Below are 14,293 nucleotides of genomic sequence, written 5' to 3'. Positions count from 1 at the left end.
AATTGGTCTATATATATGTTCACCTTTTAAATGTAAACGTTTAAAAGTAAGCATTTATGTGTTTCCATAACTGACATCTGATGCAGACCTCATTCTCTCCTCCTCTTCTACCCTCCTCTTTTCCCTCTTTTCATACCCTTGTACTGGTTCTAATAAATGGTTACTTTTCAAAAAAAGTTAGATATATGCACTTGATAGTCAATTATAACACTGTACCTTTGAACAAACTTTGTTACTGAGTAATCTGATTTATTTTCTCCCCTTGGCTGACCATGTAAGCTGCTTAATTGCAAAAAGTAGCCTTTCTCATCACACTTAGTATCAGAATTTTGAGAATGACTTTTTTCTTATGGTAAATATAATGAATTGCAACATCTTTAATACAAAAACTTTTCTTACTCACCTTGAAACACATGATTTTATCAGACACTTCTCTTTCTGGTGTTAGGGAGATATATTTTATTGAGAAAATAGCTCATTCTTCCCACATCCCCACCACCCACTCTCAGACTAGAGAAATGAGTGCCCCCATCCCATGGTTAGCAGGCAGGCAGGCCATCAGTCACTTCTCTACGTAGGCTCATACTCTGTATCTCCATATAGCAGTGGGGTGGAATTGAGCCCCCGAGCAGGGCAGGGCTGACTTTGGTCTTTTCTGTGCCTCTGTTTCTCCATCTGGACTATAAGAGTGTTCCTGAAATTGACAAGCCAGACAGTCTGCATGCAGGTAGTGGGCTGCTCCGCTCTATTCAACAGGCACTTAAGAAAAGTAACCCAAAGGGTAGCATATGAGAAAGCGCCAAGTGTCCAATCTATGACAGAGCTGTGGGGCTTGTTGTCATAGGGACAGCTTCCAGGATATGCAGATAGACTTAGGAGCCATTGGGAGCCAGACTATTCTCTTTTCTTTTCTTTCCTTTTCTTTTTTTTCTTTTTGAGACGGAGTCTTACTCTGTCTCCCAGGCTGGAGTGCAGTGATGCGATCTTGGCTCACTGTAAGCTCCTCCTCCCGAGTTCAGGCCTTTCTCCTGCCTCAGCTTCCCGAGTAGCTGGAACTATAGGCGCCCGCCACCGCGCCTGGCTAATTTTTTTGTATTTTTAGTAGAGACGGGGTTTCACCGTGTTAGCCAGGATGGTCTCGATCTCCTGACCTCGTGATCCTCTCTCCTCGGCCTCCCAAAGTGCTGGGATTACAGGCATGAGCCACCGCACCCGGTCCAGACTATTTTCTTTCAAGTGCCTGCTCTTCTCTTTGCTAATCTGTGATCTTGGACAAATTACTTATTCTCTTTGTGCTTATTCTCTTTGTGCTTCAGTTCCCTCATCTATAAAATGGAGTAATGGGGTATAGCTAAGTATCAGGTAGATGCAGTTATTACGAGGATTAAATATGCAACATGCTTAGAATCATGCCTGACAATGACACTTATACTTCTATTATTGATAGGATTTGGGTTTTATTCTCTTAATACTCAACTTGGTTCAGCAAAGGACTTAAAGAAACTGGAGGCCGGGTGCGGTGGCTCAAGCCTGTAATCCCAGCACTTTGGGAGGCCGAGACGGGCGGATCACGAGGTCAGGAAGTCGAGACCATCCTGGCTAACACGGTGAAACCCCGTCTCTATTAAAAAATATAAAAAACTAGCCAGGCGAGGTGGCGGGCGCCTGTAGTCCCAGCTACTCGGGAGGCTGAGGCAGGAGAATGGCGTAAACCCGGGAGGCGGAGCTTGCAGTGAGCTGAGATGCGGCCACTGCACCCCAGCCTGGGCGACAGAGCGAGACTCCGTCTCAAAAAAAAAAAAAAAAGAAACTGGAATGTGGGCTTGGCCCATTTTATATCATCTTTTGATGGAATCTCAGCTCTATCCAAAGAACCCTGAGTTAAAATACTTCAAGGTGCTTTTCTAAGTGTGTGAAACACTTGAAAGGGTAGTTATACAGAATGGTAATAGATGTGAAAGAGTTTCGTGGTCAGGTACGCTTGGCAGATATTGGGTTAAACTAAACAAGGTCCCTTATTTCAAGACTTCTCAGACCATCTAATTTACTATGTGCAATGAGAATATCATAATAAAGTCACAGTATTCAAGGTTTTGCAAACCAATTTAGCCAAGGTTTTTCTGGGGTTTTCTTATTGTGGTGGTGGTGGTGGTGGTGGTGGTTGTTTTGAAGACAGAGTCTCGCTTATCATCCAGGCTGAAGTACAGTTGCCCAGTCATGGCTCACTGCAGCCTCAAATTCCTGGGTTCAAGTGATCCTCTCACTTCAACCTCCTGTGTAGCTGAAACTACAGGTGTGTGCCACCACACTCAGTTTATTTATTTATTTATGGTAGAGATGGAATCTTGCTATGTAGACAGCTGGTCTTGAACTTGTGGTCTCACGCAATCCTCCCACCTCAGCCTCCCAATTAGCTCGACTGCAGGTGCGCACCACCATGGCTACTTTTTGTTTTGTTGTTTTGTTTCGTTTTTTTGGTAGAGATGAGATTTAGCCATATTGCCCAGGCTGGTCTGGAACTCCTGGGCTCAATTGATCCACCTGCCTTGGCTTCTAGAGTGCTGAGATTACTGGAGTGAATCACTATGCCTGGCCTAAGAAACTCTTTTTTTTTTTTCCTCAGATCATCTTTAGAGACTGGTTTTCCACAGATAACTTTGAGAATGCTATCTTCCGAGATTAGCTGACTCTTATAAAACTTAAACTCAAGATGCCAGGCCCCAGCACTGTGAACATAGTAACAGAATCTCAGTAAATGTTACTTGCATAGCTATTGAGGAACTTACTAGAATGTAGATGGGTAGAATAATTAGAAACCAAGACACAGCCATTTTCACAAATAATCCCTGATTTTTTCTTACAATGTATTTTTTGTTCCACAAATTGTATCAGAAAGAAGAACTGTAAAAACAAAAAGACAAAAATAAAAGTCAGATGTAGTTGTTAAGGCCGAGTTTGCTGCTTACAAAGCGTGCATTTTTCCTTTCTGCCACGAGGTGGCTCTTTGTATCTGGAATCAACGAAAGTTCTCCCAGAACTGATCATTTTCCCGAAACCTGCTGGAAAAGGGACAAATGAGTGGATTATCAAAATGAAAATGAACTATAGATAATTTTAAGGACATATAAGCATCAGTAAAAGAGATCTAATGACGTTCTACAAATTCAGCAAAGAGGATAGATTACTGTGGATTAAAATAAACAATCAGGGAAAGATTTGTAGAGAGGGTGGTGTGAGCTGGACTTAAAAGATGTATAGAATATGAATAGACCGATGTGATGATAAGGCCATTCCTGGCAGAGGCACAGAGGACGAAGGGGCACAGCCTAAGTGGAACAATTAAGTAAACAGGAAGACCAGAGTTTGAATGCGTGAGTGAGAATTGGTGACAGCAGACAATGGAGGGTCATGGATTCTGGTTCTTCTACTAATAGTCCTCCATATCCATCTTCTCGGGCTTAGGTAATATTAGTAGCCTCCCCATCTCTCTCTTGTGTCTTGTTATTACGGCCCAGTATTGCACACTACTTGCTGAACACTACTCTTCTTAAAGTCCCGTCCTGTCATTCTGTTGGTTAAGAATCTCTAGCGGCTCCTCCTTCCAACCACGTCAAATTCAAACTTCATTCAAGCTCAGTGCAACAGGAAAACACAGGCAGTTTTGTTCTTCTGACCAATTAGTTTAGGAAACATGGGGCCTGCCATCATTTATTCTTGTAATTTTTGTTCAAGCTAAGACTCTATGATCTTGGAAAGAGTTCAGAATATAATGTTATGTCAGTAAAGGTTACAAGCCATCTGTAGTGCATGTTTCCATCTTCCATCTTCTTTCTTTCCATCCTTCCTTTATCTCCCTTTCTCTCTTTTTGTTTTTGTTTTAGAAGTGCATATGTATAAGTATATGTATGTATTTCGTTGTTTTAAAAGTTTGGGCCAGGTGTAGTGGCTCAGGTCTGTAATCCCAGCACTTTGGGAGGCCAAGAGGGAGAATCACTTGAGACCAGAAGTTCGAGACCAGCCTGGGCAGTATGGCAAGATCCTGTCTCTACAATAAAATAAAATAAAATAAAATAAATAGCTGGGCGTGGCAGTGCACACCTGTAGTCCAAGGTACTCGAAAGGCTGAGGTGGGAGGATTACTTGAGTCCAGGAGTTCCAGGCTGCAGTGAGCCAAGATTGTGCCACTGCACTCCAGCTTAGGTGACAGAGCAAGGCCCTGTCTCTAAAAAGAAAAAAAAAAAGTTAAAAAAAAGTTTGTAAAAACAGAGGAAATGTTAGTCATTTTCTCTGAGGGGCAGAACTTTCTTTTGGTTTACCAGTATTTTCTTGTTTTTTGTTAAGTGAATATGTATTACTCCATACTAAAGTTATTAATAAAAAACTGATTTAGTTTTTCTCTCTGTCAAATGAGGATTAAGACATGGTATAGAAGCATAGTGAGACATGAAAAAGTATAGAAACTGATTGACTAGAGTCAGCTGACTGTGGTTTGCAACTTCTTTAAAATTAGCTTAGGAGAAATACATACATTTCAAGGTCTTTGAAAATAATCATGGCAACCTCTTTCAAGAAAGTTCAGTCTAGGCATAATGGCTCACACCTGTAATCCCAACACTTTGGGAGGCCAAGAAGGGAATCGCTTGAGGCCAGGCATTTGAGACCAGCCTGGGCAACATAAGGAGATCTCGTCTGAAAGAAAGAGAGAGAGACAGAGAGACAGAGAGAGAGAGGAGGGCTAATAAAAAAGAAAGTTTTCTCTTTCTACTTTCCTGGATCTAGATTCAAATGAAACAGAAAGAACTCCAACCTGCAGCAGAAATCTGAATCTGGGGTCCTTGGATGAGCTGAATCTGGGGTCCTTGGATGAGCTCCTGAAATTATATGCTAATTTGCACATGTGCACACTTTTCAGGAGAAAATTGTTGGTTTTAAAAGAAGTTAAGAACTAAAATTTAAGACCTGCAGAGTCTTTCTTCTTTCAGAGGATTTTGAGACAGAGCCCTTGCTTCTAGTGCTAAGGCCACTTAAATTGGACAGTTTTACAACTGAACAAGTTAAAAATGACAGTGAGGAACCAAGGTCAAGGTGCTACTTTTATACAGAAACACCCTGAAGTGCAATGTGTGACTGATTAAAAAATTACCAGAAACAAATCATACATTCAAAGTGGATGTTATCTTAAATGAAAGTTCTTTGATGATCTGGATTGGTAGATCTTTGGAATTTCCTTCAGTGCTCAAGACCTGTTCATTTGAATTACTTCAATGATGGCAAATTTGGGTTGAATTTGGGTTTTATCATTTTGCCAAATGTTACCTAAAATGAATACCTGTGAATAGAGAGGTAACCAAGTTTGGGCAAATACCCATTTTAGGCTGCAAATGAGTAAAGACAAATAGCAAGATATTTCTTGGTTGATTTACTTATTTGACTTTTAAGCACTTCCAAAAACATCCTGAACAATGGTAACATCACCAGAACAATAATGTAACTTTCAAAGGCAACTGCTTTGAAAGATAATAGTTAAATATACTTAACAAATATGGGGCTCTGTATAGGCAAACCTCCTATGCACATACTAGTTTTCATCTAATGTGCTATATATAGGCTTACTTTTTGTATTGCATCCCTTTAGACTTGTAATGCCTGTTAGCCATTATTCTTTTCATCTGAGTTAATTTCTTCTTTTTCTTCTATGAAACTGCCAGATATATCGATACAGCAAATGCTTTGGAGCAAGAAACTAAACTGGGGTTACGACGCTTTGAAGTTTGTGACAACGTTGATCTTGAAACTATTTTGATGGAATATGAGAGTTATTATTTTGTAAAATTTCAGAAATACCCCAAAATTGTCAAAAAGTCATCAGACACAGGTACATGGCTATTTTCTAGAGATAAGGCTTTATCTCATCTGTAAAATGAGGGTATCTTTCTCATCATATTCCCAGATAGATGGAGACCCTCACCTTGAACCAAAAGAGTAGGCCAGGAGGATTGTGTAGCCATTCTCATGTCCAGCACGGACAACTGAAATATGATTATCTGGACATTGACATCCCTTTAGTCATGTTGGCATTTGTTTGAGAAAATGTGTTTTCAGGCAATGAAAGCAAAACCCCAGTGTATCATAGGTACTTTTCAGATGATTAACATTACTTTAATTTCTTTAGAGATGAAAAGAGCTGTTGGAAGAGGAAAAATGACAGAAGACTTTTTTTGTTGTTAGGAGACCTATTATCTGTCTTGAAAATAACTACGAAAATGAATATTGGGGAAGCTAATAGCTCATGTATAGATAATGAAAAGCTTTTGAAAGCCATCAATCCAGATAATGATCAATATAATACAAAAACCCAGTATAGGTTAGCAGTCAACGAGGCTGGCTGGAGGAAAGATCTAAAGTGGGGGCCCTGTGCTTTGTAGTAACATTGACTGAGAAGTCTGTAAGTGGGGGAAGTAATTATAAACCAAGGGAGATCATTGTCCTGTTTACAAGGCACTTGTTAAGCCACAGACTTTAACATTTCATGTAGGGACCGGGAAACCAAGAGGAACATCAGTTTAAAATAGCCAGGGCCAGATCTCAGAGCTAGAAAAGGTCGAAGAGGTATTTTATCTGAGCTCCCTTCCAATGCAGCATTCAGAGCTTGACTTCCTTGGCAGGTGGTTAGATATGGGTCTTGAAGAGACAGCTCAGACTCCTAACTACAGGGTGATCAGCACTGTTAGGGACATGATCTCACTTCCAGTTGGCTAGTTCCCATATAGCATGATACCCAAATTCTCCTATGATATTGGACACATTGTTTTTATTTTAACTTGCAGAGCATGACTTAAGTCTTCCCTGCCAGATTCGTGCAATCAACCTGGTGTCCCATGTAACACAGCAAAATGGTGTCAAGTTCATGAAAGCATAACAAAATGGTAGTTGTAAAGCTAGCCTATATTGGAGTTGCCACCAGGTCCATAATCTCTGACACGTTTAATATCTGAGCCCTTTGCAATGTTTCTCTGTGAGGAGATGCTGGAGAAGCTCGGGCCCCTTTCTCTTCGCTGGTAATTTCAGTTCTCTAGATGAGAATAGCTTAAAGTCTCTAGATTCCAAAAGGTTATAGCACAGATTTTAAGAACAATGCAAAAAGGGGAAACATACCTGAAAAAAATCACTTTGTCACTCTTAAAATTATTTTCTTTCCCACCCAATGTCTGTTTTGTCACAGCAGAAAATAATTTACCACAAAGAAGTGGAGGGAAGACCAGAAGGTAAAGTGAATGGTAATTCATTTTAATCAACTCGGCTCGAGGAGCTTGTGGGATCCCTTTCCAGAAGCTTTGCCAGCACAGCTCCGTGACTGTCTCCCAGCAAGACTGACTGCAGTCACGTGACCTGGCCCAGCCCAGGACTTCTCTCATTACGGCTGCTCCAGATTTGGGCCAATGTCTGTCTACTCTCCTGGTTTTACTGTAAATAAGTGCATCCCATGATGCTCTGTCTTTCCAGGCCATGTGATATGAAAAGTCTGAACCTCAGAGGTTAAAAGACCCATGTTCAACTCCTGGCTCTGCTATTTACAAGCATGGAGCAAGTCTCGGACACATAGTGAGTTCCTGGCACACAGTGAGCACCCAAGAAATATTATTTTCCCTCTTTTCATCATTTAGTCAATTTCAAGCACTCCCAGATCAGATGTCCTCACCTGTCTGAAGATCAACAATGAGCCAGGAGGTGCCTTACACTTCTGCCTTCGCCAGTCCTGGCCTGCGGGAACCCATTCTTCTCTTGCTTTTCCCTCCTGTTCACAGCTCATCTTGCATTCCTTTCTCCAGCTTCTCAAGTCCAAATCTCATCTGGGACTTGTAGCCTCTGATGGGAGCCCCTCTGTCTCTGGACCTTTCTGGGTACACACTTTCTCTCACAAGGCCCCCTACTCTTGCCAGTGTCCTTCCCATTCCTCTCTCCCCACTCCCACAGACCCCTCCACTGTCAGGGCTGTTCAGAAATACCCAGGGGATCAAGGGTGCTGCTGCCAGGTGCCAGTGAGGGCCAGCTGTGGGGCATCACAACCTGTGGGCTGTTGCTATTACAGTAGAGCCAAAACCTCATGGGAAGATGCAGCCATCCAGGCAGTGAACAAAGTGTGTAAAATCTTAAAATGCTCTTGGAAAAAGAAAAGTTAGATTGTAATCACATGCAACTTATTAGGCCCTCAAGAGGTATGGATTCTGTTATGCCCCTGCTACATTCCCTGCCCCTGCGACTCCAGTTCCCTTGTTCCAGCCTCAGAAAGAAAGGCCTAGGACACCTCACAGGGCTGGTGGGCACAGCTTACAAAAATGGCCGTGGAGCCCACGCATGCTCCACGATCCGACTCGTCGTAATAATCGGCCTCGGGCTACCTTTGCTTTGTGCTATTCTGTAGGAGGAGTTTTATTGCTTTGACAAAAGTGTTATTCTTTTATTTATAGTTTCCACAAAGCTAGTCAGACGCTGGTAATACATGGTAACTGCTTATGCATAGAAATCGTGAGGAGCATTTGTGGCCAGCTTCAGAAGGCTTTTGGATTCTGATTATCTTTCTGGAACCTTCTCAGCATGCTTCCCTGGCAAATGCTTTGTGAGTGAATGGTGTCAGAGTGCTTTGTTCCCTTTAGGGATGGAGCACAGTGGCCCATTTGACAGCGTGGGGGCTCCTCAGCTCCTCTCTGAGTAGATGTTTGTATGTGGCAAGTGTAAAGATTGAATAGCAAATGGTTAGAATCAGGAGGAATAACTAGGAAAATAATGAATGATGTTTCTGTGGACAATTTTATACTCAAATATAGTTACTGAAGTGAGACATGTCATGAGACTGGCTATTAGCAAATCAAAGTGTCTTTTTCTAATCTTGGAAAAGATTTATAATCCCCGCTTAAAGACTTGCTGATGAACCAAAGGAGGAAAGGTTATCTAATGTGATGGATGACAGAACTGGGATCCCAAAAGGTCTTGGCAATTCTGGAGATGGGTTCAAAGTAACAAGATGAAATTTAATAAAATAAGGTTTAAGCTCTAACAAGAATTACAACAAATAGCTCCTCCATTATAAAATCAGAGAGCTGGAAATCTCAGTTTACCTGGGCCAACAGTGAGACACGAGTGCTACTGTGGTCCCAGCCCCATCAATAGAAATACAATGTCCAAAAAGTAGGAGGTCACACTATTCTGGAAGGTGACCAGTTTGAGGAAGAATCTGGGAGCCAGGTAACTTTAGGAATGACTGGAGCAACTGGAGATGTTGAGCTTGAACAGAGGGTTGGTGGAGGGGGGCTCCTTAGAACATTGCAGGAACAGGCTTCAGTTCACCCTCCAAAGGGCAATTGGGCCTTTTCTGCCAAATTCCACAAGGTGCACCTAGGACCAATGGTTAAAGTCAAAGCAGAGTGAATTTGGTTCCATGTTCAGAGGAATTTTACAATCCTCAGAGCCGATTGAAAATGAATTGCATTGCTTTATACATTAGAGCTCTTGTATTTTGGTCGTGTTAAAGCAGACCTTGGGGATCAGTTGCATCCAATGGGAAATCAAAGTGGGAAAATAGAGTCCCTGTTTCCTGCCAGCTCCACAAGGATGGGGAGGCAAGTTTAAATACAGACACACACACACACAAACACATAAACACACACATACACTTCCACACACACATATAAATAACTTCTCTTAAGTCAATACTATTAATATAAGTTTGCATTTGTGAAATGCTTGGTTTTCATTTCATAGTTATTTCATTTTTGTGCCAGCAAAAGGGCGGAGAAAGACATTCTTATTCCTAGTTTAAAGATAGAAAAAGAACCCCCAAGAACTGTTAGTGTCCACCTCTCATGACGCTCTCCCCAGTGAGACAAACACTCACAGATGTGTCACCATGTGGACATTGGTGGTATTGTCGACATGGGTGGTCTTACTGGCTAAATAGCTGTGCATTTATATTAGACACGAACATTTATTATCCCCATAAAGAAAGGAAGTTGAAATAGCAGCTCTCTGAGATCATTCGGAACACGGAGAGACTTGCTTCTAACGAACCTTCTGCAAATGGCATCTCACATATAGCGACAAAAGGGCTAGGAGAACTAAGAAACAATGTGGGAGTTCATATTCTGCCCCCAAAGCTAGTCCTGTCTCTCTCTGGTGGCATCTTCTACAGAAACATATGGATATTCAAATACTGAATTTTATATCTAATTATACGAATGTAGTGAAAAAAGTGATTTGATCTTTCTATGGTTATATAACATATATACAGTCATACTACATATATAGCTATGTATACAGTAAATGCATATACTCTTGTAACCACAGTTACAGCCACCGGCAGTCTACCTTTGCCCCTTCTCAGTCAAATTCTCCCCATCTCCATCAGAGTTAGCTACTCTTCTGACTTCCAGCCCCATCAGTTTGTTTTGTCTGAAGTAAACAATTGTTGATGAAAATTTGTTTGGTAAATATGATTGGTCTGGGACAACATTGATGAGAGGAAGTTTGTTTTCCTTCCATAATCCCCTTTTGATGTTTATTACTCATAACATGCTGAGATGTATTTTAAGTAGACAGGGTACATCCAGGGCACTGCATTAAAACCATGGGCCAATCCCTGAATTTCCTACTGTTTCTTAGTTTGAATGGGAGGACTCCTTTCTCTCACACACCTTTCTCCTGGTCTAATGCTGCTTTTAAGGAAGGTAGAAGGAACAACGGAAAAATACTTGTAAAGCAATGTGTTCTTAAGAACTAAAGCTATTTGCAGAAGGGCCGAAGCTATGTGGTGTGAAAGGGAAATGAAGAGGGTGAGTTGGGGGGCTCCAGGAGGGGATCTTAGAAGAACCCCATGAGTAGCCTGGAGGGAGTTAGGGCCAGGATGAACCTAGTGGGTGGATCGCATAGGTGGAAGGGCCCTATAGTGGCCACCTGCATATCTTTCAATAGCTTTCTTAAATGTGCTATTCTTAAGAATAGGTGTTTAACTACCTCAAATTAAGTGGCTAGAATAATTTCTTCCAAGGTCTTTGTTCCCTTCCTTAGGGTGATGAACGACAGTTGCCAAAATCTTCCCAAGATCAATCAGCAGAGGCCCCGGTCCAAAACCACAGTGGGGAAGACAGGGGACACCAAATCTCTCAATAAGGAGCATCCTAATCAGGTCAGGATGGCTTGGCTTGACTTTGTGAATAGCACACTTGGCTGAAAAATAGCCCTACGAAAAAAGTCACATTTATTTATTTTTTGAGGACCTACGCTTTTAAAATTGCTGTGTGATCTAATTGAATTGTAGGTTTTCTTCTAGTACACTGGACTCAAACCATGGACAAATCCCTGGATTTCCTAATGTTTCTGAACATGGGCAGGAGACTTTTTTCTCCTCCAAGTCTTTCCCCTGATCTGGGTGCTGGGCGATGGGCCAGGGTGGGGCCAGGGCCCAGTCAGAGCAGGAGGGCCTGGTTACTGTGGAGCGTGGTCTTCCCATCTGAGGTTACTGTTACCTGAGGTAACTGAGCTAACCAAGATGGCAGATCTTCTTGTCCCAGAGCACATTGCTGGGTTCCTAAGTGTAGGCCAGGCATAGCCTACGCTACACTTCAGGTGTGGCTGGGTCTGAAGGTCTCCTACTGGACTTCTCCAAATCGCACATGGTCAGCCCTCACCCCAGACCTTCACCCTGGACTTTCTGGGGGCCAAGAAGGGCAGCAAGGAGAGAACCCAGCAAGTGAGTGAAGTAAATGGCTCCTGACTCACGAGACTCATGTCCAGAACCTTCTTAGTTAGGACAAAACATCCCAGGTTTCAAAGGAAAGAGGACCAATGGAAACTGAGAAAAGGAATTTAAAAACTTAATGTCAAATAATGGAAAGGAATAATCACAATACCTGATTGGTCAAAAGGATTCTCTCCCCCTCTCTACAGTTCTGGCCGCTACAGCCTGATTCAGGTGGAAGAGAGGTGAAGATGGGGCAGGATGAGTCCCATGGGAGGCTGGTTGACTCTGCTGTATCTCCAAACTCAGTCACTCCTGGCCAAAAACACCCCTGATCACAGGAGAAAAGACGAGCCAGCAAAAGGGGATGGGTTGAGGCACAACTGTTTCCTCCATTTGGAAAAGCTGCTCAGGGCCCATGGCCTGGCATCTTCTCGGTTTTCCAGGGACAACTCCTTCCACATAGTGCAGGCAGACAGCTAACTCATCTTCCTGGGTCTGCACAAAAGTGGCTAAACTACATGTGCACGTCGCATTTACAGAATTGCTCTCCAGCATTGGACTTTGCATGATGGAGTGGGCAGGTACAGCCAGCATCTCTCCATGGCTGCTCACAGCCAATGTGTCCTTGTCTCTCTTTCTTCAGGAGGTAGTTAATAACACTCGCCTGGAGAGTGCCAACTTCGGCCTAAATATATCAAGAATCGGTAAAGACAGTGGAGAGGAAAATGCCCACCCACGAAGAGTAAGTGAAACTCACGAACCTAACACTGAAAGGGGTAATTTCTTTTTCCTTTTAAACATGAAAACAAAAAAACATTATTTTTGTCAAACAGGAAAGTTAAGACGTGATTTTTGAAGGTTGGTTGTGAGGTAAATGGAGAAGAGGGTCAGAAAATGGGTTCTTCTTTGGAATCTCCTTTCTGAATGAATGGGCTGGCATGAACTGCCCCATCTCTAAGGAACTCAGTTTCCACATTTGTAAATTGAAGGGCTCGGAAGAGATTGTCTTTAGTGTTCCCATCAGCTTAAAAATTCTGTAATAACAATGACAAACATTGGCATGATCCTCCTGCGTCGTTCTTATCATTTATTTATTTTAAGAGACAGGGCTTGCTCTGTCACCCAGGCTGGAGTGCAATGGTGCAATCATGGCTTACTGCAGCCCAGAACTCCTGGGCTCAACGAATCCTCTTGCCTCAGCCTCCCAAGTAGCTAGTACTACAGGCATACACCACAACATCTAGCTAATTTTTTTAATTCGTCTAGAGATGGGGTCTCATTATGTTACCCAGGCTGGTTTCAAACTTCTAGCCTCAAGCAATCCTCCTGTCTGGACCTCCCAAAGCGCTAAGACATCTGCGTTATTTAGTGAGTTGGAAACACATACTCATTCTGCTCTGCCCTGTCCGTGGCATTCGATTAGTGGTGGCATCTTTCTCCTTGGAGGGATGGCTTCTGATCTAAACGTAATTTCATGTGGACTATGAAACCTCAGTTGATATAGGGTTGATTTTGTCCTTGATAGATATTTCTACCTTTTTCATAATGAATCTCATGTCTGGATTTTAAATAATAATGTCTTAAGCAGAAAAGACCCAGATTGGGTGGATGTAGTCAAAAGGTAGATTAAAATATGTAATTGGGAAATGAACAGCACCATATTGCTCTTGGTCATACTCTCCAAGGGTGTAGTTCTTTAAGCTTCTTCTTTCTTTCTTCAGCCAAGTGCTCAAACCTCTGGAGTGCTGACTTAGTTCCGGCCAGCTCTTAGAAAAACTGAACTCTGTGTGTGAATTTAGAGGGGTGACTGGAACATCTCCCTGAAAATGAAGGGCAGTGACCTCACTGGCCTGAAATGACTCCCTGTAAGGGCCTAACTTACATGGTAATTGCTGGAGATGATATCATGGGAATCAACGCCTCCCTTGGAAAAATGTCTCCTTGTTCACCTTCACTGCTTCTGTTGTGTTTTCAGTCACTTTGCCTAGCTATTTTGTGGCAACATTGAAATGAATGGATGTTTTTGATTGGCTCACAAGGAAGGGACCATTTAACCCAGCACTTAACCTTTGAAGTAGTCTGACTATAAATCCTCTTACCAGCAGAAATGTCCTCAGGGCACAATGTAGATGGCTTTCTCCCTAGCATTTCATATGTCCATAGGTTGCCTGAGGGTATATGGCCTGGGGCCAATCTCAGAAAACCCCAGGTCTGTCATTTCCATGTTAGTACCTGTGTTTGTCTGTTTTGCATTGCTGTAAAGGAATACCTGAGGCTGAGTAGTTTATAAAGAAGAGAGATTTATTTGACTCATAGTTCTATTCGGCACTGGGATCTGCTTAGCTTCTGGTGAGGCCTCAGGAAGCTTTTACTCATGGCGGAAGGCAAGGGGACCTGGCATGTCACATGGCAAGAGAGGGAACAAGAAGGGAGGGAGATGACCGACTCTTTTAAACAACCAGGTCCCTCGTGAACTAATAGAATGAGAACTCACTAGTTACAGTGGTTAGAGCACCAAGCCTTTCATGAGAGTTCCTCCCCAATGACTCAAACACCTCC

The 14,293-nt window shown here is 42.5% G+C and overlaps 1 protein-coding gene across 8 annotated transcripts in view; it reads left to right on the top strand.

Annotated features, from left to right (window-relative positions):
• KATNAL2 (katanin catalytic subunit A1 like 2) overlaps positions 1–14,293 on the top strand; it is a 167,000-nt gene that overhangs the window by 111,750 nt on the left and 40,957 nt on the right. For 5 of the 8 annotated variants that reach the window (XM_045377721.2, XM_074022383.1, XM_005586765.4 and 2 more), the window contains exons 3-6: positions 5,709–5,875; positions 7,223–7,265; positions 11,062–11,179; positions 12,378–12,476. The exons of 1 other annotated variant lie outside the window; for it this stretch is intronic. In XM_045377721.2, coding sequence (XP_045233656.2) covers positions 5,709–5,875; positions 7,223–7,265; positions 11,062–11,179; positions 12,378–12,476 — 427 coding nt within the window. The remainder of the gene's footprint in view (positions 1–5,708; positions 5,876–7,222; positions 7,266–11,061; positions 11,180–12,377; positions 12,477–14,293) is intronic. 2 more of the 8 variants (XM_005586766.4, XM_074022382.1) reach the window with 2 other exon arrangements.

The sequence above is a fragment of the Macaca fascicularis genome, chromosome 18 (genome assembly GCF_037993035.2).
Source record: "Macaca fascicularis isolate 582-1 chromosome 18, T2T-MFA8v1.1".
NCBI lineage: Eukaryota > Metazoa > Chordata > Mammalia > Primates > Cercopithecidae > Macaca > Macaca fascicularis.
Note: the sequence above shows the minus strand (reverse complement) of the source record. Positions and strands in the feature narration are given on the sequence as shown.